General features: G+C 39.7%; 1 protein-coding gene across 3 annotated transcripts in view; it reads right to left on the bottom strand.

Moving 5' to 3' along the window:
* Positions 1,403–20,771, bottom strand: part of SMN1 (survival of motor neuron 1, telomeric) — a 38,606-nt gene continuing 19,237 nt past the window's right edge. For 2 of the 3 annotated variants that reach the window (XM_013984845.1, XM_005672519.2), the window contains 4 exons: positions 20,088–20,198; positions 13,636–13,686; positions 4,747–4,772; positions 1,403–1,750 (listed from right to left, as the gene is read on the bottom strand). In XM_013984845.1, the coding sequence (XP_013840299.1) occupies positions 13,639–13,686; positions 20,088–20,198 (159 nt within the window). In that variant the 3' untranslated portion in view covers positions 1,403–1,750; positions 4,747–4,772; positions 13,636–13,638. 3 annotated transcript variants of the gene reach the window in all.

Consider the following 20,771-nt stretch of genomic DNA (forward strand, 5'->3'; position numbering starts at 1 on the left):
CCCCTAGCCTGGGAACCTCCATATGCCGCGGGAGCGGCCCAAGAAATAGCAACAACAATAACAACAAAAAGACAAAAGACCAAAAAAAAAAAAAAAAAAAAAAAAAAAAAAAAGCATACCTGGAGTTCCCATTGTGGCTTAGTGCTTAATGAAACCGACTAGCATCCATGAGGACGGGGATTTGATCTCTGGCCTAGCTCAGTGGATTAAGGATCTTGGGTTGCCATGAGCTGTGGTGTAGGGCACAGATGCAGCTCAGATCCCATGTTGCTATGGCTCTGGTGAAGGCTTGCGGCTACAGCTCCGATTAGACCCCTGGCCTGGGAACCTCCATATGCCATCGGTGAGGCCCCAAAAGACAAAAGAAAAAAAAAAAGCATACCTGCTTCCAACCACACTCTGCCTAAGTGCTTTTCCTGTTTCCCTTTTCTCTATGACATGAATCACTATGTGCCACCTTATAAACTTCACTTAACTAGCTAGTTTCCACCACTGTAAACAGGAACTTTCATTTATTTTGTTCTCAAGCACCTAGAAGAGTACCTAACACAAAGTTGAATAAATATTTGCTAAAATAAATGATTTTCCTGATTACTGCACCACAGTAATCACTGCTCTCCAACTGCATCAGGCATTAAGGGAAGTACTAATACCCCCAAAATCTTAAAAAGCAAATAAGCGACCTTCACAACTACATTTAACCTGGCACATGCTTAGACAACAAATATATTAGCTGACTGTCATGAAAAACAATAAAACTCTACTTGCCCTACACAACAAAGCTCAAGTCGTAGAACATCCCATTCTGTAAAGTGTACTTACCAGGCACTTATAAGGGTGTCTGTGCAAGGCACAGTCTGTTTGCCCATGCAAAACCTCTGAAAGAAATGGCACTTATATTAACATTTTCCCCCCACAGCTAGATGGACTAGGAAAAATCTCAGGTGCATGGACACCAGTCCTTTAGACTCAACTATAACTGTTATGTTTTACTGCTCTGGAGAACCTGAACTGAGAGACACAGAGTCAAATCGATGGTAGGTGGAACTGCAAGGTAGTGCTGAGGAGAGGATGGCTTAGGCAATCATGTTAGGCAGCGTGCATGAGGAGGACATGGCGGAAGCTAGGAGAGGCAGACAGACAAGAAGAGGTGCAGGTAGAGAATGACAATGTGACCTCTAAGCACCAGACCATAGCCTTTGTTCCTGACTGGCCAGGTCCAGTCCTATGACACTCCACTTCAGCTAGGCTTTGTTTCCTCACCTTGGATTATCAGCAATGTTGTTTCACAATCGGCTCTATCTTTACAACACTACCCTTTTACCCAAATAAGCTTGAGAGTTTTTTTCTTTAGACAGACTGCAACTTACCATATACATTCTAAAGAAAAATATTCAGATAGTCAATGTTAAAAAAATTATCATTTATTTTAAAGGCATTAATAAAAGCTTAACAGACTAAGAAAGTTACAATATACAAATGTGCTAAGCCTCAATTTTGACAGATTCACTTTCTGTACTGTATGTGACCTTGAGTTTCTTTTAATTACTCATATTTCCACTGTTCAGTTATTCAAACTGATTATTCCCTTAAAACATTTAACTGGTTATTTAAGCAAGAGTCACATGCATCGAGGGGCAAATGAAGATGACATGCACCCATCTGAGTGTTCATGAAGAAAATGATGAAACTTTTGTTCATATCGACCAGGGCACATCAAAATACCATTCTCCTTGGGAGAGAACTGCACCTGAATTTGAAAGATAAAAAGTCTAAACACAATTATGAAATTTAAAAACCTATTTTCTTATAAAATCATAAAAAGGAGAGAAAATGGAAAGCAACACACTTGTCGCAGTAAATACAACTAGAATAAAAATATGCTAATATAAAAGACAATGTAATACTAATTTCAAACTTTATGGGACAGTTAAGTAATTAGACAAATTAACTTTGAAATTTACTTGAAGGAATAAATGGGTAAGAGTATTTTTTAAAATTCTTAAGGAGCTCTGGTATTTGATCTGTCCTAATAATATTTAAAACATTAAAAACAATAATCAAAACTATGTGTTTAAAAAATGATAATTAGAACAATACAAAAAAAATTCTACAAGCCAATAAAGCTAGAAATTTAGCTTCACCATTTAGAAATTAAAACATTAAATATTTCTGGAGTTAAAACAAAATTTTGAAATTTGGAACATCTAAAAAATAAGAATTCTAGAGAATACAACTGAAACATTTTTAGAAGAAAATTTATGGTCCTAAAATATACATTTAAATAAACAAATAGGAAACATTTTTTAAAGAATTTCTGGGGAGTTCCCGTTGTGGCGCAGTGGTTAATGAATCCGACTAGGAACCATGAGGTTGCGGGTTCGGTCCCTGCCCTTGCTCAGTGGGTTAAGGATCCGGCGTTGCCGTGAGCTGTGGTGTAGGTTGCAGACGCGGCTCGGATCCCGCGTTGCTGTGGCTCTGGCGTAGGCCGGTGGCTACAGCTCCGATTCAACCCCTAGCCTGGGAACCTCCATATACCGCGGGAGCGGCCCAAGAAATAGCAACAACAACAACAAAAGACAAAAAGACAAAAGACAAAAAAAAAAAAAAAAAAAAAAAAAGAATTTCTGGGAGTTCCCGTCATGGCACAGTGGTTAACAAATCCGACTAGGAACCATGAAGTTGCGCATGGTTCCTAGTCGGATTCGTTTCCACTGTGCCACAATGGGAATTCCGGGTTTGCTATATTTAAATTCTCATTAAAATTGCTAACAAAGATATTGTCACTATCTCTTTATTCTGTAAACTATATATTACTTCAAAATACAGAGTTGTTTCTCATTATTCATGACAGTTACCATTTTTTTGGGTTTTGTTTGTTTGTTTGTTTTTGTCTTTCTCTTGAGCCACTCCTGCGGCATATGGAGGTTCCCAGGCTAGGGGTCGAATTGGAGCTGTAGCCACCGGCCTACGCCAGAGCCACAGCAACACAGGATCCGAGCCGCATCTGCGACCTACACCACAGCTCATGGCAATGCCGGATCCTTAACCCACTGAGCAAGGGGAGGGACCGAACCCGCAACCTCATGGTTCCTAGTCGGATTCGTTAACCACTGTGCCACGATGGGAACTCCTCATGACAGTTATGTTTTTAAAAGTCACCACAAACAATGAAATTGTGAATACTGAGCCACTGCTCCTCGAAGAAATAACAGAGCTAGGTTCCTGCAAGCCTCTGGTCACATTATCAATTGATCAACATATAACCCTGTTTTGTGTGCTTCTGTTGAACGACACATCATTTCATATATCGCTGAGTCATTACAATTGAACTCTCAGCCAAGAACACTGCAACTCATGCCCCAACACATCTAACACATATATTTTCCCTTTAGGCACATCACAGTCTTCTTGCACTTGGGAACACTGGTTATCACTACAGAACAATGCTTGGGGCTATTTTGAAAAGTGAAATCATATCACAAAGAACTCTTGCAAATAAGGAAAAACATACATCCCTGTTGAAAAGTGGGCAAAGATAACCATAAAGTTTTCAGAAAATAAAAGATACATAGCTCTTAAACACATGAAAAGTTGCTGAACTTCACAATAATAAGATAAATTATAAATACAATTCAGTAATAATCTCCAACTACTAGACAGACAACGATCCAAAGGCCTGAAAACTTATTGGCTAAACTATAGGAAACAGCAACTCTCAAACAATGTTGGTGGGAATACAAATTAATACAATCTCTACTGAGAACAATTTGGCAAACTCTTTTAAAATTATAAATGTGGGAGTTCCTGTTGTGGTGCAGTGGAAATGAATTCGACTAGGAACCATAAGATTGCAGGTTTGATCCTGGCCTCAGTGCGTTAAGGCTCCTGCGTTGCTGTGAACTGCGGTATAAGTTGCAGAAACGGCTCAGATCTGGTGTTGCTGTTTCTCTGGTGTAGGCCCGCAGCAACAGCTCCGATTAGACCCCTAGCCTGGGAACCTCCATATGTCATGGGTGCGGCCCTATGAAAGACAAAAGACCAAAAAATAAATAAATAAATAAATGTATGTCCTCTTCAATTCAGGAATTCTTTTATTTTTATTTATTCTTTGCTGTTTAGGGCTGCATCTGTGGCATACAGAGGTTCCCAGGCTGGGAGTCAAGTGAGAGTTGCAGATGCTAGTCTATGCCACAGTCACAGCCACATGGGATCTGAGAAACATCTGCGACCTATGCCATAGCTTACAGCAACATCAGATCCTTAACCTACTGATCGAGGCCAGGGACTGAACCCGTATCCTCATGGATACTAGTCAGATTCGTTTTTGCTACACCACAACAGGAACTTCTCTTTATGTAATCTTAAAAGATGTATTCACATGTCTATAAAAAGAATTATGTAAAAGAATACTGACTATAGCAAACAACTGTTAAGTAATCTAAACTTCCATCTGTAAGAACTCAAGTAAGTATGGTACACATCTATACATAAGAATATCGGAGTTCCCGCTGTTGCGTCTCTGCAGCGCCAGACTGCAAGTTCAATTCCCAACCTGGCACACTGGATTAAAGGATCCGAGTTGCCACAACTGCAACTTGGAACATATGTGGCCAGGGAATTCCGTATGCCACAGGGTGACCAAAAAAGAAAAAAAAAGAGTATCTTGCGACTGTTTAAAACAAGACAGTTTTACATACTGATATGAAGTGTTCTCCAAGGAACACTGAGAAAAAAACTACTTACCTATTACAGAACACCGTATGATTTACCTATAAAAGTGAAAAATTAAAAAAGTTTAACGGAGTAAGATAATATCTTACCAAGTTTATCCTAATTACATACTATTTTTATTGTCAGTAAATGTACATAGCACAAAAATAGAAAAAAATACAAAAGAGTACACTGGGAAGTTTCCCTCACATCCCTGTGTCTTCTAGTCCCTCCTCAGAGGTAACCTGAGTATCGTCCTGAGAGGATAATCAATGCACATACCTACATGTATGTAAAAGTATATTTTATACCAATGGCAAGTAGCACAACACACACAATTCTATATTAAATATATTTTCCTATCAGATTGCTATACATATCAAGAAACAACGTAGTTTCAAAAAACACAAAAGAGAATTAAAAGAATAAAGTGAATAGTGCTCAAAAACCGATTCAGGAGTTCCCTTCATGGCTCAGTGGAAACAAATCCGATGAGGAACCATGAGGTTATAGGTTCGATCCGTGGCCTTGCGCAGTGGGTTAAGGCTCCAGTGTTGCCGTAAGCCGTGGATATAGGTCGTAGACATGGCTTGGATCTGATGTTGCTGTGGCTGTGGCGTGGGCCAGCAGCTACAGCTCCAATTCAACCCCTAGCCTAGGAAACTCTATATGCCATGGGTGCGGCCCTAAAAAGCAAAAAAACCCAAAAAACCAAAACCAAAAACTGATTCAAACTATTTTAGAACTCTTATTTATAAACATGAGTAAAAATGGAGAAAGAAATCTGAAATAAATTGTAATAAGTAGCTACTCTAACAATTAGATAAAGAATGAGGATATTATTATCTACGTAAGATGATCTACAGAACTGTTTAGATACTGAGGCCCAATATATGAAACTAACCAATAATTCACAAAAATAATTCTATGGAACCGAAAGAGCCCAAAATAGATTTATTATTGCCAGGAGTTTCTGTAGTGGCTCAGTGGGTTAAGAACCTAACTAGTATCTATGAGGACACAGGTTTGATCCCTGGCTTCACTCAGTAGGTTAACAATCATGCATTGCCGCCAGGTGCAGCACAGATGGCAGATATGGTTCAGAACCTGTGTTGCTATGGCTGTGGTGTATGGTGGCAGCTGCAGCTCTGATCTGACCCCTAGCCTGAGAACTTCCATATGCCGAAGGTGTGGCCCTAAAAAGAAAAAACAAACATATCTACTATTGCCATGTAGAAAAATATATATCAATTACCCCAAATTTTGACATATTAACCTTGTGGACCTGAGAGACAGAAATATCACTGTTTTAACCATCGCAATTTGTTTTAACCATCACAACAGATTAATAATCTTTTAGAAATCATTCAACAAGTGAAAATTAATTGTTCCAAAATGGAAAAGGTGATGCAATGCATTGTCCCATCCAACCAAGTATTCAAGAAGAAAATGATAAAATCTTTCTTTAAATATAGGAGGAATAGGAGTTCCCGTCGTGGCTCAGGAGAAACAAATCTGACTAGGAACCATGAGGTTTCGGGTTCGATCCTTGGCCTCGCTCAGTGGGTTAGGGATCAGGCACTGCCATGAGCTGTGGTGTAGGTTGCAGACATAGCTCAGATCCCACGTTGCTGTGGCTGTGATGCAGGCTGGCAGCTACAGCTCCAACTGACCCCTAGCCTGGGAACTGCCATATGCCACAGGTGTGGCCCTAAAAAAAAATAAAAATAAAAAATGTTACATATATAATCTCAGGACAATAGTTCAACCCACAAGAAATAGTAACTTGAAACAATCCTGTGCAAAAGAGTAGACACTACATGATTCCATTATATATGAAGCTCTAAAATAAGTAAAACTCATCTTTGCTTAGAGAAGTCAGAATGGTGATAGCCAGGATAGTTAAGTGTGGTAAATGACTAGAAAGCGTTACAAAGAAACTTCCTGGATTAAGGAAAATGCAGGACATCTTGAGATAATAACAATGGTATACCGTCTCAAAACTCATCAAACTCTTCACTTTAAATCTATTTATTTTGGAGTTCCCGTCATGCCTCAGTGGTTAATGAATCCAACCAGGAACCGTGAGGTTGCAGGTTCGATCCCTGGCCTTGCTCAGTGGGTGAAGGATCCAGTGTTGCTGTGATCTGGTGTAGGCCAGTGGCTACAGATCCGATTAGACCCCTAGCCTGGGAACCTCCATATGTCACAGGTATGGCCCTAGAAAAAACAAAAAAATTAAAAAAAAAATCTATTTGTTTATTGTATATAAATTATATCTCCGAACAAGTAATGGAAGGAAGTTCCCACTGTGGCTCAGTGGTAATGAACCCAACTAAAATCCATGGAGAGGAGGGTTCGCTCCCTGGCCTTGCTCAGTGGGTTAAGGATCCAGCGTTGCCGTGAGCTGTGGTGTAGGCTGGCAGCTGCAGCTCCAATTTGACCCCTCGGCCTGGGAACTTCCAATGTCACAGGTGCATCTCTAAAAAGTAAAATATGGAAGGGAGGGAGGCGGGAAGGAAGAAAAGTAATGGGAAAAAAATGAGGGCTGTGTAAAAAATGTTCGTGAACTCTTTTGAAAGGCAACAATTCACACATAAAAATAACAAACGCCAAATATTTAGTGAAATTACAATACTGAATGTCTTCTACTGACTGCTGTATATAAACATGGATTTCTACAGAAGCAGGAGTAACTAGTTAACATTTCAGAATTTGATTTCTGAATTGAATTCACTTTTTCCATTAACAACACATTCATGGTGCATAACTATTTAATAGTTTAACAAATAGTTTAATTAAAATTAAATAGTTTAAATATTAAATATTTTATTTAAATAATAGTTCATAACTATTAAGAACCATTAACTCTAATTTATTTCTATTAATGACAACCATGCAGAAAACCCTAATTTACAACATGACTGAGATAAAGAAACTTCTGACTGATCCTTTGATGAAGGCTTCGATTATGCATCTGACCTTCTATTTACCTCTTTTTTTTTTTTTTTTCTTGCTTTTTAGGGCACACCCGTGGCACATGGAGGTTCCCAGGCTAGGGGTCCAATCAGAGCTACAGCTGCCAGCCTACACCACAGCCACAGCAATGCCAGATCCTTAACCCACTGAGCAGGGCAGGGATCAAACCTGCAACCTCATGGTTCCTAGTCAGATTCGTTTCTGCTGTGCCATGGTGGGAACTCCATTTACCTCTCTTCTAAATGTAAGTACAGACCATGGAATTTTCCACCTGTGATTCCTAACAACCGCAAGGACAATTACTACAGTGAAAGTCAGAAAACAAGCTGTTTTGACTTTAGTATTTGGATTACTCTAGACATTGAGTTTGTGGTGACTTTGCTATTTTCTGTACTTGAGGAAGCTGCCTCATTATTCAATATTTAAGGAAACATTGTCTAAAAATAACTGTAGATCAAACATCATTACAAGTAATTCAACTTTCAAAAGCATTCACCTAACGCAGGTTCTTTATAAAGAATAGTGTTCTGGTAAGAACTAGAACTGATGCCTAACTTTTCATGATGTGTGAAAGATTTGGTCTATAAACAACTCTAAAATCTTTCCTCCATTTACCATTTTCTCTCTTCTTTGACATTCCTTCTAGTCTATGTACTAAGCTCATCTAAGACTTCAAAAAAACCAAGCCAGATACTGTAGACAAGACGAAGAAAGAGATGTAGTACCTTGTCTCTAATGACAGAGGAAAGAAAGATATATAAACAATAAACATACTGTGAAAAGCTATGTAATAGAAACAAGCAGAGAACAGATTCAAAGAGGCAGCTTCCATTTGACAAAGTCCAACATCCATTCATGATCAAGACCCTCGCCAAAGTGGGTACAGAGGGAACATTCCTGAATATCATCAAAGCCATTTATGATAAACCCACAGCAAATATAATACTCAATGGGGAAAAACTGAAAGCCTTCTTACTCAAATCTGGAACAAGACAGGGATGCCCACTCTCACCACTGCTCTTCAACATCGTTTTGGAAGTCTTAGCCACAGCAATTAGACAAACAAAAGAAATAAAAGGCATCCATATAGGAAGAGAAGAGATCAAACTGTCACTGTATGCAGATGACATGATACTATACCTAGAAAACCCTAAGGACTCAACCCCAAAACTCCTTGAACTGATTAATAAATTCAGCAAAGTGGCAGGATATAAGATGAACATTCAGAAGTCAGTTGCATTTCTGTATACCAGCAATGAAACATTAGAAAAGAATACAAAAATACGATACCTTTTAAAATTGTACCTCACAAAATCAAATACCTCGGAATACACCTGACCAAAGAGGTAAAGGACCTATATGCCGAGAACTACAAAACTTTAATCAAAGAAATCAAAGAAGATGTAAAGAAATGGAAAGATATTCCATGTTCCTGGATTGGAAAAATCAATATTGTGAAAATGGCCATACTACCCAAAGCAATCTACAGATTCAATGCAATCCCTATCAAATTACCCAGGACATTTTTCACAGAACTAGAACAAACAATCCAAACATTTATATGGAACAACAAAAGACCCAGAATCGCCAAAGCAATCCTGAGAAACAAAAACCAAGCAGGAGGCATAACTTTCCCAGACTTCAAGAAATACTACAAAGCCACAGTCATTAAAACAGTGTGGTACTGGTACCAAAACAGACAGACAGACCAATGGAACAGAATAGAGAATCCGGAAATTAACCCTGACACCTATGGTCAATTAATCTTTGACAAGGGAGGCAAGAACATAAAATGGGAAAAGGAAAGTCTATTCAGCAAGCATTGCTGGGAAACCTGGACAGCTGCATGCAAAGCAATGAAACTAGAACACACCCTCACACCATGCACAAAAATAAACTCCAAATGGCTGAAAGACTTAAATATACGACAGGACACCATCAAACTCCTAGAAGAAAACATAGGCAAAACACTCTCTGACATCAACATCATGAATATTTTCTCAGGTCAGTCTCCCAAAGCAATAGAAATTAGAGCAAAAATAAACCCATGGGACCTCATCAAACTGAAAAGCTTTTGCACAGCAAAGGAAACCCAAAAGAAAACAAAAAGACAACTTCCAGAATGGGAGAAAATAGTTTCAAATGATGCAACTAACAAGGGCTTAATGTCTAGAATATATAAGCAACTTATACAACTCAACAGCAAAAAAACCAATCAATCAATGGAAAAATGGGCAAAAGACCTGAACAGACATTTCTCCAAAGAAGATATACATATGGCCAACAAACACATGAAAAAATGCTCAACATCGCTGATTATAAGAGAAATGCAAATCAAAACTACCATGAGATACCACCTCACACCAGTCAGAATGGCCATCATTAATAAATCCACAAATAACAAGTGTTGGAGGGGCTGTGGAGAAAAGGGAACCCTCCTGCACTGCTGGTGGGAATGTAAACTGGTACAGCCACTATGGAGAACAGTTTAGAGATACCTCAGAAATCTATACATAGAACTTCCATATGACCCTGCAATCCCACTGTTGGGCATCTATCCGGACAAAGCTCTACTTAAAAGAGACACATGCACCCACATGTTCATTGCAGCACTATTCACAATAGCCAGGACATGGAAACAACCCAAATGTCCATCGACAGATGATTGGATTCGGAAGATGTGGTATATATACACAATGGAATACTACTCAGCCATAAAAAAGAATGACATAATGCCATTTGCAGCAACATGGATGGAACTAGAGAATCTCATACTGAGTGAAATGAACCAGAAAGACAAAGGCAAATACCATATGATATCACTTATAACTGGAATCTAATATCCAGCACAAATGAACACCTCCTCAGAAAAGAAAATCATGGACTTGGAGGAGACTTGTGGTTGCCTGATGGGAGGGGGAGGGAGTGGGAGGGATCGGGAGCTTGGGCTTATCAGACACAACCTAGAATAGATTTACAAGGAGATCCTGCTGAATAGCATTGAGAACTATGTCTAGATACTCATGTTGCAACAGAAGAAATGGTGGGGGAAAAAACTGTAATTGCAATGTATACATGTAAGGATAACCTGACCCCCTTGCTGTACAGTGGGAAAATAAAAATATATATATATATATATATATATATATATATATATATACCGAAAAAAAAAATAAAATAAAAAAAAATAAAGAGGCAGCTTCCATAGATGGAGGTACGCATAAGGCTGAGTGGCATTAGGAACAGGGATATATGACATTTGGGCTACCTTTGGCCTTGAAACACACTGCCCTAATGCTTCTACCTTTGTACATTTTCTGCCTGAAACATCTGAACCCAATTCATCCCCTGCCTAATTTTCTATTCATCATTTTATGCTTAGCTGAATTAACCTAGCTGAAGAACTCCAACTGAATAAAAATGACTTTAGGGAATTCCCATTGTGGCTCAGCAAAAATAAATCTGATTTGTGTCCATGAAGATGCGGGTTCGATCCCTGGCCTCGCTCAGTGGGTTAAGGATCCACAGTTGCTGTCGAAGACGTGGCTCAGATCCGGTGTTGCTGTGGCTGTGGTGAAGGTTGGCAGCTACAGCTTTGATTTGACTCCTAGCCTGGGAACTTCCATATGCCACTAGTGAGGCCCTAAAAAGAAGAAAAGAAAAAAGAAATGACTTCACTCAGGAGTTCCCTTGTGGCGTAGCAGGTTTAGAATCCAGTGTCATTGCAGTGGCTCAGGTTGAATCCTTGGCCCAGGAACTTTAACATGCCTCAGGCACAGCCTAAAAAATGACTTTAGTCAAGGAATGAAATACAGGTAACTACACTTTTAAATATGATGATTTATATAATTTTAAAAATATCCCTCCCAGGAATGCATCAATTTTGAAATTCAAAAAGATGTTTCTCAAAATTTGCTTTTCAGGCAACATGGAAACATCTACCAAGAATAGTGTCTACGATCTTTTGCCAGAGTCACAACACAGAAAACTACCTTAAAGCAATGACAGAATACAATCTAGTACTAAATATAAGAACACATTTACTAATGTTAAAAGCTACTGAAGTGGAGTTCCAGCTTTGACGCAACAAAGACTGGTGGCATCTTTGGAGCAGCAGGATACAGGTTCAATCACTAGCCTGGCACAGGGCGTTAAAGGATCCAGTGTTGCTGCAGCAGGTTGCAACTGTGGCTCGGATTTGATCCCTGGCTCGGCAACGTCATAGGCCATGGGGCAGCCAAAAATAAATAAATAAAAAAGTTACTGAACTAAAGGAACAGTGACATGACACACAGGCAAACAATCTGAGAGAATACGTAAAAACATTAAAAATGTGATGTTGGAGTTCCCGTTGTGGCTCAGCGGAAACAAAAGAGACTAGTATCCATGATGGTGCAGTTTCAATCCCTGGCCCCAATCAGTGGGTTAAGGATCTGGCATTGGCCTGTGAGCTGTGGTGTAGGTCGCAAACATGGCTCGGATCTGCTGTTTCTGTGGCTCTGGTGTAGGCTGGCAGTTGTAGCTCCAATTCAACCCCTAGCCTTCGTATTTCCACATGCCAAAAATGCGGCCCTAAAAAGCAAAAAAACAAAAACAAAAACACAAGACTATGTTAAGTGGGGATATACACACATAAAAAAATTACTGATGACAAACATCAAAACATACATGAATATGGACCAAAAGTGTGAAATAATATGTGAAAAGGGAATAATAGACGCACAGCTTTTACTAATTTAGTTTAAAAATACTTAACATACAAAAAACAGAAAAAATACAGTAAACATCCATAAAAACACACTTAGATTCAGTAATAGACATACATGCTTCATGCACAAACATATATACATTTTGCTAAGCCATTAAAAAATGTATCAGAGACACACTAACATTTCACTTCTAAATACCTTAGTGAGCAAATTTTTAAAGACATTCTTCTAGAAACTACAAAACCATTACCACAACTCATAAATCAGCAACAATTATCTAGTATCATTTAAAATCCAGTCCAAAATTTCCCCAACCCCCAAGTCTCTTATAACTGGCTTGTCAAAACTAGGGTCCAATCAAGGATGCCACATTGCATTTCGCTGTTATCTCTCTCTTTTTTTTCGTCTTTTTAGGGCCACACCTGCAGCATATGGAGGTTCCCAGGCTAGGGGTCAAATCAGATCTGTAGCTGTTGGCCTACACCACAGCCACAGCAATGCAGGATCTGAGCCACGTCTGTGACCTATACCACAGCTTGATCTTTAACCCACTGAGTGAGGTCAGAGATTGAACCTGTTTCCTCATGGATGCTAGTCAGATTTGTTTCTGCTGAGCCACGATGGGAACACCCTGGCTCTTATATCTCTTGTCACTTTTAATGTGGAATATTTACCCACTTCACACCATTTTTCCTTTCATGACACTGACTTTTCGAAGAAAGGTAGCCAGTTATCTTCTACAACATTCCATGTTCTGATCATTTATTTTGCTGTGTCATTTAACTTGTTGCTCTATACCCAGTACTTCCGATAAAGGGAAAAGCAGATCTTAAAGGTCTGTTTAAATTCCAGTTAAACTTTTTGACCAGAACACTTCATAGGTAATATAGTGTATTTCATACTACATCACAAGTCAAAAAGCAAGTCTGACTATCTGCCTTTGTGATACAAAGTTTCATTTCTGATTCTAAGGGTCTCTTAATTGCAGAGGTATATTTTCCTTTCCACACCACAAACCAAGTATTTGCTGAGATGATACTCTGACATCCTGAGAATTCTAGAGAGGATAGAGACCAACATTTTTTCAAACAGTTTTGGTATCAAAGTATCTTTAATATTGCTTTACATTAACTTTTCATCTTTTCAATATTTCAATTTTTAAACAAGTACTTTCCACAAACTATAAAATTTATACAAAAGTTTAGATTCACTGTTATAATGATGGGAGACTTACTCCTTAATTGAAATGTGAGCATCTTCCTTCTTTTTGATTTTGTTTGAAACCCTGTAAGGAAAATAAAGGAATGTGAAAGAATAGAATATGCATTTTATATAGAACCAAACATTTTGTTTCACCTATGACATTTCACTACTTCTCCTTAACAAAATGTCATCAGATGACAAGTTTAGCCTTTAAATGTGCTTTAAAAAGTGATCCCAAAGTAAATAATAATTAGGCTGCAATTTTCTTCTTTCACTAAGGTTAATGATGTTCCTGAGCCAATTTAACCTTACATCTATCAAGGTATATAGTGTGTATATAATGGTTTTATTTATTAAAATAAAACCATTAAAGAACATGGAGATCCTATTGTGGCTCAGTGGTTAAGGCATCTGACTAGGAACCATGAGGTTGCGGGTTTGATCTCTGACCTTGCTCAGTGGGTTGAGGATCTGGCGTTGCCGTGAGCTGTGGTGTAGGTTGCAGATGAGGCTCAGATCCCGAGTTGCTGTGGCTCTGGCGTAGGCCGGTGGCTACAGCTCCAATTCGACCCCTAGCCTGGGAACCTCCATATGCCGCAGGAGCGGCCCTAGAAAAAGCAAAAAGGCAAAAAGACAAAAAAACAAAACAGTACTCACTAGACAAAAACTTTTTTTTTTTTTTTGCTTTAGGGCCAAACTCGTGGCACATGGAAGTTCCCAGGCTAGGGGTTGAATCAGAGCTACAGCTGCTGGTCTACACCACAGCTCACGGCAACGCCGGATCCTTAACCCACTGATGAAGGCCAGGGATCAAACCGGCAATCTCATGGTTCCTAGTCGGATTTGTTTCCACTGCGCCACAACGGAAACGTTCCAAAAACATTTTATAAGTTTAAAAAAAAAAAAAAGACAAATATCTTTCCTGGTCAGACCTGACCCAATGTCCTATTCATCATCTCTTCAGGTCTCAAGATCTTCTATCTTTTCCTACATATACACTAGCTTTCCATTTCACTACTAACCTATACCTTAGAGGCAATAAGATGTGTTAAAAATGATCTGTTACTGGAGTTCCCACCATGTCTCAGTGGTTAACGAACTCTACTAGCATCCATGAAGATGAGGGTTCAATCCCTGACCTTGCTCAGTGGGTTAAGGATCCAGCGTTGCCGTGAGCTGTGGTGTTGGTCAAAGACGAGGCTTGGATCCCGAGTTGCTGTGGCTATGGCATTGGCAGGCAGCTACAGCTCTGATTCGACCCCTAGCCTGGGAACCTCCATGCTCTATGTGTGCGGTCCTAAAAAGCAAAAAGATTAAAAAAAAAAAAAAAAAATCTGCTACTAATTAGTATCAAAGTTATAGCCTATATTATTTCAATAACATTACTTATTCATCTGCATAATGCTTAGACTTCCAGAAAAATAAACAGGTATAGGTTAAGAGCTAAACCCAAACCCTGCCTGACTGACTGCTCTTAAGGCAACAGGTTAGTAATAAAGTTGTTATTATGTATGCTGTTCCCACTGTGGCGCAGCAGTAGCAAACCCAACTAGTATTCATGAGGATACAGGTTTGATCCCTGGCCTCTCTTAGTGGTTAAGCATCAGGTGTTGCCGTGAGCGTGGTATAGACTGCAGACGTGGCTTGGATCTGGCACTGCTGTGGTGTAGGAAGGCAGCTGCAGCTCTGATTAGCCTGGGAACTTCCATATGCCACAGGTACAGCCCTAAAAAGCAAAAAAACAAAAAAGAAATTATGTATGCTTCTGTGCAACAATGGTTAAGAATTGCTAGCTGAAGGCAAGAGTGTCTAAAACACACATAAGCTGCTGGAAAACATTACGATGAATAGCAGCTTCTTTCTATATGGTAAAAATCTCCCCAAGTTCCTACTGTGGCTCAGCAGTTATAAACGGGACTAGTACCCAAGAGGGGGATTGGATCTCTGGCCCTACTCAGCAGGTTAAGGATTCTGCATTGCCATGAGTTGTGGTGTAGGTCACAGATGCACCTCGGATCTGGTGTGGGCTGTGGTGCAGGCAGGCAACTACAGCTTCAATTTGACCCCTCACCTGGGAACTTCCATATGCCGAGGATGTGGCCTTAAAAATAAACTAAATAGGAGTTCCCGTCGTGGCGCAGTGGTTAACGAATCCGACTAGGAACCATGAGGTTGCGGGTTCGGTCCCTGCCCTTGCTCAGTGGGTTAACGATCCGGCGTTGCCGTGAGCTGTGGTGTAGGTTGCAGATGCGGCTCGGATCCCGCGTTGCTGTGGCTCTGGCGTAGGCCGGTGGCTACAGCTCCGATTCAACCCCTAACCTGGGAACCTCCATATGCCGCGGGAGCGGCCCAAGAAATAGCAACAACAACAACAACAACAACAACAAAAAGACAAAAGACAATAAATAAATAAATAAATAAATAAATAAACTAAATAAAAATAGGCAGAAAGAGTTCCTGCTGTGGCACAGTGGGTTAAAGACCCAGCATTGCCTCTGAGGCACCATGGGTTTGCTCCCTGGCCCAGTGCAGTGGTTTAAGGATCCAGAAGTGTGGTGTAGGTTGCAATTGCAGCTCAGATTCAATCCCTGGCCTGGGAATTTCCATATGCTTTGGGTGCAGCTAACAAAGAAAAAAAAAAAAATAGAAATGGGCAAAGGATGTGACTAAACAGTTCTCCAAAAAAGATATGTAAATAGCCAAGAAGCACATGAAAAGATGCTCAACATCATTTAGTTATTAGGGAAATGAAAATCAAAACCATAATATACTACCAGTTCACATCCCCTATATTGGGTATAATCAGAGAATGTGGAAAAATAGGGACCATCGCACATTGCTGGTGGATATATAAAATGATGCAATTGCTTCAGAAAACAGTACAATGTTTCCACTAGAGTAACACTTTAAAAGGGTGAATTATATCTCAATTAAAGAAGACATGGATGGAGTTCCCGCTATGGTGCAATGGGATTGGTGGCATCTTTGCACTGCCAGGATCCAGGTTCAGTTCCTAGCCTGGCACAGTGGGTTGAAGGATCCGGTGCTGCCATAGCAGCAGCTTGGATCTGATCACTGGCCTGGGAACTCCATATGCTGCAGGATGGCCTAAAGAAAAAAAAAACAAAGGAAAGAGATAGTATCTTGAATCGGGTAATAGCAGAGGAGAGAAAACAAAGTGCACTAATTCGGGATCTATATGGACACAGTCCTAACAGTACTTTTTTACAAATTTGATACAGAAAGTAAAGGAAAGTAAGGAATCAACTTACGGAATTCCATGTTTGTGGCTTGACAAACTGGGGCTGCTAGTGTCCCAATGTTACTGTTTACTCAGATGTCAAAGGCTACGGCAGTAGAGGGGTATGAGGTAACATAAACAGTTTGGTTTTGACTATACTTTGGTTTGAGACATACTTAACAGACATCAATATGGTGAGGGAAACAGGCAGTTGGATAATCAAGTCTGAAATTCAGAGTTTGACACCTGAGAACTACCAGTACAAACATGCCATTTTAAATTCTGGAGTAGATGAGATCACCTAGTGAGTTTATGGAGAAGAGAAGGGGGCCACAGGCTGGGCATAAGGAATCCCACTTAGACACTGGGCAGAGGAGGAAAAGTTGATAAAGGGAGTCTAGAAAGAGCAGCCAAGAAGGAAGGTATAAGACCTGTAGTTTATAAGTTATGTGACTGAGGGCAGGAGAAAAAAATGTTTCGAAAGTATACTCAAGGAGGAGTTCCCGTCATGGCACAGTGGTTATCGAATCTGACTAGCATCCAGGAGGACGCGGGTTCAATCCCTGGCCTCGCTCAGTGGGTTAAGGATCCAGTGTTGCCATGAGCTGTGGTGTAGGTCACAGACACAGCTCAGATCCCATGTTGCTCTTGCTGTGGCTGTGGTGTAGGCTGGCAGCTACAGCTCTGATTAGACCCCTAGCCTGGGAACCTCCATATGCCATGGGTGAGGCCCTAAAAAAACTAAAAAAAAAAAAAAAAAAAAAGGTATACTCAAATGTATTAAAATGCTGCTGAAAGGTAAGAGAGCTAAAACAGAGAATGGACCTCTGAGTTAGCAATATGGAGGTAAAATTTCATAAAGTAGGGGAAGACAGACGTCTAACCTGATAGTTCTAAAGAGACAATGTGAGGTAAGGAAGCAAAGAGAACAACTAGAGGTAACTCTTAAGAAGCTTGTCTGTGAAGGGAAGGAGAGAAATGAAATAACTAGAGAAGTTTGGAAATATATAGGTGGTCACTAAATTTAGCAAAATTGGTCACCAACAGGTTGATGACTAAGAACATATGCAGTTCCCGTTGTGGCTCAGCGGAAACGAATCTGACTAGGAGTCACGAGGTTTCGGGTTTGATCCCTGGCCTCGCTCAGTGGGTTAAGGATCTGGTGTTGCCATGTGCTGTGGTGTAGGTTGCACACGCAGCTCAGATCCCGAGTTGCTGTGGCTGTGGTGTAGGCCAGCAGCCACAGCTCTGATTAGACCCCTAGCCTAGGAACCTCCATATGTCATGGGTGCAGTCCTAAAAAGAAAAAAAAATTGTGAACATAAAAACAATACACTTTAATTTACTGAATAAATTTATTAAATATTAATCTATTAAATTATTATTTTACTTAATGGATTAATTTGTTTGGCCATGGCATATGGCGGCTTAATATGGAATCTCAGTTCAAAGACCAGGGATTGAACCCAGGCCCCAGTGGTGAAACTGTAAAATCCTAACTAGCAGGCCACCAGGGAACTCTCCAAACTATACATTTCTTAAGAGTATTCATACATGCCTGAACACAGAGAAACAGATTTGATATGCTATACAGCAAAATAGTATCAATGGTGACATCTGGAAAAGGGCAGGGACTGGGTCTGGCTTTTGCTCACCAATAGGATTTCTGTCTGACCTTTAAAATTTCTGAAAATTTTACAAGAGAATGTATTCCTTTAGCACTTGCAGTTAGAATATATATATATATGTGTGTGTGTGTGTGTGTACGTATATACATATACATATGTATATACATATATATATACGTACACACACACACACACACACACATATATGTATGTATATGGAGAGAGAGAGACATTTTTTTTGTCTTTTTAGGCCTGCACCCACGGCATATGGAGGTTCCCAGGTTAGGGGACGAATCAGAGCTATGGCTGCTGGCCTACACCACAGCCACAGCAATTTGGGATCTGAGCCACATCTTCGACCTACACCACAGCTCATGGCAATGCCAGATCCTTAACCCACAGAGCAAAGCCAGGGATTGAACCTGCATCCTCATGGATACCAGTTGGGTTCATTACGACTGAGGCACAGCGGAAACTCTCTAAGCTTCCCTATTCTGCACTTAAATTTCTCTGCATGGTTTTTTTTGTTTTTTGCTTTTTAGGGCCGCACCTGCAGCATATGGAATTGGAGCTATAGCTGCCAGCTTACACCACAGCCACAGTATCCGAGCCATGTCTGCAGCCTACCACAGCTCACAGCAATGCTGGATCCTATATCCACTGAGCAAGGCCAGCAATCGAACCTGCAACCCCATGGTTACTAGTCGGATTTGTTTCTGCTACGCCACAAGGCGAACTCCTCTGCATGTTTTAAGTTAGGAAATATTTTGCAGTATCTCCAGGGGATTGGCTCCAGGACCCCCAGGGGTACCAAAATTCAGGGATGTTCAAGTCCCTTACAGAAAATGGCATAGTACTTGAATATAACCTACACACATCCTATGTACTTTAAATCATCTTTAGATTGCTTATATTACCTAATACAATGTAAATGGTATGTAAATAGTTGTTGGCACGGGACAAATCTAAGTTTTGCTTTTTTTTTGGAACTTTCTGGAATTTTTTTCTTCGAACATTTTCAATGTACAATTGGTGGACTCTAGGGATGCAGAACCCATGGATACAGAGGGCCAAGTGGAATCAAAATAAACTAATAATATGAAAGATTTTAAAAATAACTACAACTATACTTAATGGGGACAATACAAGAGTAATTTTAACCTTAGATAGCTATGGTTTTTTAAACTGTAAGGTACAGGCATACTTGTTTTATTGTACTCCAGATACTGCATTTTGTACAAATTGAAGGTTTGTGGCAATCCGGTGTTGTCAGATGACAGCTACCGTTTTTTTTTAGCAATAATTTATTTTAAAATTAAGGTATGTACACTGGTTTTGTTAGACAAAATGCTATTAAATACATACTAGTAAATAGTATGTTGTAAACATAACTTTTACAGGTACTAGGAAACCAAAAAAATCATGTGACTCACTTCACTGTGATATTCATTTTATTGCTGTGATCTGGAACAGAACCTGTAATATCTCTGACATACGCCTATAGTTCCCAATCCTTAGACTCTACCTGACATAACAAATCAGTTTTTAGTTACCAACAAAAGAGTCACAAAAACACAAAGTGACTGTCAGAAAAGACGCAGAGTGATCACTTACCATATAGTAACCAGTATGATAGCCACTCATGTACCAAGAGATTAACATACTTCCCAAAGCATCAGCATCATCCAGAGAATCTGGACATATAGGAGGTGGGGGGGGAATTATCTGTAAACAGAGAAAGATACACTTTAAAGTCAGTAGACAAAAATGTAGTCTGGAAATCCACTTTACGTACAGAATGCTGGATGTTATTTGTAAATTTCCCTACATTCCTGATCATCTCCTACTTTAAAAATTTTTTAAAAACATGGCATTTGGAAAAAGCCAACCAGAACAACAAAAGACCAATAAAATTAAATTGAACAAGAATCAAAAGATAACAAGTTACATAAAAAACATTTGCTTTGATTAGACCTATTTTTTTTGTTTCATTATGAAGCTACTGGTAAAAAGACCATGGATGAATGCTTCTACAGTTTTCCTCAAAAAACACCCACACAGCATTTCAAGTGAAGGTTCTGGGTACAATACCTGCACTAACTCCATCGCAACACAGATTTTACCAAAAAGCGTCTTCATATTTCACCCATTGTTGATATCTAAAAATTTATCAATAGATATCTGGAGAGTCTACCTGATCAGAGCTAACATCCAAGCATACCTGGAAGGGTAAAAGATAAAATCTTTTTTTTTTTTTCTGTCTTTTGTCCTTTTAGGGCCACACCCACAGCATACGTG

The sequence above is a fragment of the Sus scrofa genome, chromosome 16, assembly GCF_000003025.6.
Source record: "Sus scrofa isolate TJ Tabasco breed Duroc chromosome 16, Sscrofa11.1, whole genome shotgun sequence".
Taxonomy (NCBI): domain Eukaryota; kingdom Metazoa; phylum Chordata; class Mammalia; order Artiodactyla; family Suidae; genus Sus; species Sus scrofa.